Below are 2,993 nucleotides of genomic sequence, written 5' to 3'. Positions count from 1 at the left end.
CATAATCTCCTAAATTACAGTCCTATCAGATCACACTTCTTAAACTTCAACAATTTTGCAGACTTATATCTATGACGTTGATTATTCCAAGTCCTGCACAGATATTCTAGGCAAAAAATAAGGAAGTATGCTGCAGGAAGGGGATGTTGGCGTACAATTCAGGTGCTAACTTATTTCACCACAGTTTCTCTAAGTGGGCATGGGGACTTTTTAGTAGAAACTTTGACTACCAAGTTAATTTACTAATAAAAATTTCCGAAAACATCCTCAACTAATGTGCAATGGTAGTTACTGTTCTACATTTGTTTCATTTGGGTTTTTAGGTATTTTTTTAAAAGAGCTGTCACACATAAATTATACTTAAGAGTGAAAATAAACACTGAGAACTCTCACTGTCCCCAACCAATAATGAAGAGCAGGCTCTCAACTAATATGCTCTCTTTAGAGGTTTATATCTTTAATTATTTGTGACTTGAGATTCACAAAGAATCTCATGGGCTATATAGGCCCATCTGAACTGTCTAATGGAAATCAATTCTTTTAACTTCAGTCGTGTCTATTTGCCTATGTGCTCCACTTAAACAGTGCTGGCACACTCAGTTTATTCCTTCCTCTTCTTCTTCCTCCTCCTCCTCAATCAGCATTATTACCATTATGCTACATTATATCTTCATGTCACAGTAGATGCCATACCTTCAACTTCAGACCATGTTGCTGAAAAATCTAGATGACTGTTGCCCAAACCTTGTCAGTGGTAACTGCAGGGTAACTTCTCTGTTCAAAACCAAATACAACCTGTGGACCATTTACCATGGTACCACTGAAACATTCAGAGGCCACGGGCACAGCTCAGACTATTGGTGTAATGCATATTCCTCTCTTAATTTTTCACTATTATTCAGCTTACTTCCCCTTTCTTCTTTCAAGTCCAACATTTATATTATCCCATGCCCATAAGGATCTTCAAGTTCTCATTTAAGTCCTACACAGTAATGTACTGCAGTCGAGTTACAAGAGAATGACGACCCACAGGGGTTTTGTTCTTGAAGAACAGAGAGGCCCTAACCCCAAACCTACACACAACATGTGATTCACTGAGTAAAATTAAGAATTCATCCATCTCGAAGGTGTCAGAACAAGGCATTTCAGGTTTAAAGAACAAAGTACAAGATTAAATATAATTTAAAAAAAATAAATCTTGTCCACAAAACTCTCAGATCACCAGTATCTCAATGTGCATAAATGAAATCAAAATTTCATTAATCCAAGCTTATAATGTATGGGCTGGATAAGTGAACTGGATTGAAAGCTGGCTGAATGATCAGGCCTAGAGAGTGGTGATCAGTGGTGCAAAGTCTAGCTGTAGGATAGTAAGTAGCTGTGTAACCAGGGGTCAATACTGAGTCCAGTCCTGTTCAATTTCTTCATTAATGAGCTAGATGATGGGGATCAGTGCATTCTCAGCAAGCTTGTCAATGACAACAAACTGGTAGGAGTGGCTGATAGGCCATGGGGTTGTGCTGCCATCCAGAGGGACCTAGACAGGTCGAAGTAATGGAACTTCATGACGTTCAACAAGGGGAAATGCAAAGTCCTGCATCTGAGAAGAAACAACCACAGCCACCAGTACATACTGAAGGCTACCCAGCTAGAAAGTGACTTGGCATAAAGGGCCCTGGAGGTCCCCATGGATACTAAATTGAACATGATATAGCAATGTGCCCTTGCTGCAAAGGCTAATGGTATCCTCAGCTACATTAGTCAAAGTATTTCCAGCAGGTCAGAGGAGGTGATCCTTCCCCTCTACTCAGCACTAGTGAGGCCACAACTGGAGTACTGTGTCAAGTGCTGGGTTTCCCAGTACAAGAGACACATGGACATACTGGAGAGAGTCCAAGGAAGAGTTGCAAAGATGACGAAGGGACTGGAGCACCTCTCCTGTGAGGAAAGGCTAAGACAGTTGGGCCTGTTCAGCCTGGAGAAGAGAAAGCTCAGGGGGATCTCATCAGTGTATATAAATTCCTCAAGAGAGGGTACAAACTGGATGGAGCCAGGCTCTTTTCAGTGGTGCCCAGTTTCATGGCCAGAGGCAATGGGCACAAACTGAAACTGAACATCAGGAAACAATTTTTCACTGTGAAGGTGATTGAGCAGTGACACAGGTTGTCCAGAGAGGTTGTAGAGTCTCACATCCTTGGAGATATCCAAAAGCCACTTGGACATGGCCCTGGGCAACTGCCTGTAGATGGCTCTGCTTGAGCAGGAAAGGAGGGACTAGATGTAGCATAATAATGTAATTATTTTTGATGTTGTAACTGATACAATTTACAGAACAATTTTCCAAAATACATACCTCTAAATGCACTAATATCCCCATAGTGTACCTGGAGCACAAAATATCTGCCACCTGTTTCTCCTCCAACTCTGAATCCAACACCTAAGAGAAGGAAAAAGCATTGCTTTCACAAACAATAAAATGTAAGATGTTTCACCACTGTTGACCATACCTAAAAATACAATTCCTGTAATGGCTCAGAGTGAAGGTGTAGAAAATTTCACTGAGTGAAGAGAACACTGTCCTGAAAACTGGGGAAACCACTGTCACAGTAAAAATTCCCAAGCAGACTAAGACGATCATAACTTAGTTATTCCTGAACTTTCTCAATCCAAAAATATAAATACAGTTTTGATAGACATATAGCATCATACATATATAAAAAAACAAACATGTTTTGCAATCCTTGTAGAATTTGGTGTAACTTTCATTTCTTATGAATGCTGATACAAACTAACACTGACTTACAGAGAACACACTGAGAATGAAAAGATAAATAGATATGCAGTAAAATATTTTGAAATGTAAATTTTTATTGTATACAGAAAATAACTTATGGAAACTATGAAGCTATATTACTTGTTGACAGAAGTACACACAGGCACAGAAGAAAATGGAGGAGTCTGAAATTGACGATAACTTCCTCATGCAAATGGTG

At 39.7% G+C, this 2,993-nt stretch overlaps 1 protein-coding gene across 1 annotated transcript in view; it reads right to left on the bottom strand.

Moving 5' to 3' along the window:
- LOC104543902 (peptidyl-glycine alpha-amidating monooxygenase-like) overlaps nt 1-2,437 on the bottom strand; it is a gene marked incomplete at both ends in the record, with an annotated part of 15,526 nt that extends 13,089 nt beyond the window's left edge. The window contains one exon of the mRNA XM_010188622.1: nt 2,354-2,437. Within this exon, the coding sequence (XP_010186924.1) occupies nt 2,354-2,437 (84 nt within the window). The remainder of the gene's footprint in view (nt 1-2,353) is intronic.
- Between the last annotated feature and the right edge of the window lie 556 nt (nt 2,438-2,993).

Source organism: Mesitornis unicolor, unplaced genomic scaffold (assembly GCF_000695765.1).
Source record: "Mesitornis unicolor isolate BGI_N332 unplaced genomic scaffold, ASM69576v1 scaffold3087, whole genome shotgun sequence".
NCBI classification, from domain to species: Eukaryota; Metazoa; Chordata; class Aves; order Mesitornithiformes; family Mesitornithidae; genus Mesitornis; species Mesitornis unicolor.
This window is presented reverse-complemented; position numbering and strand designations above follow the sequence as displayed.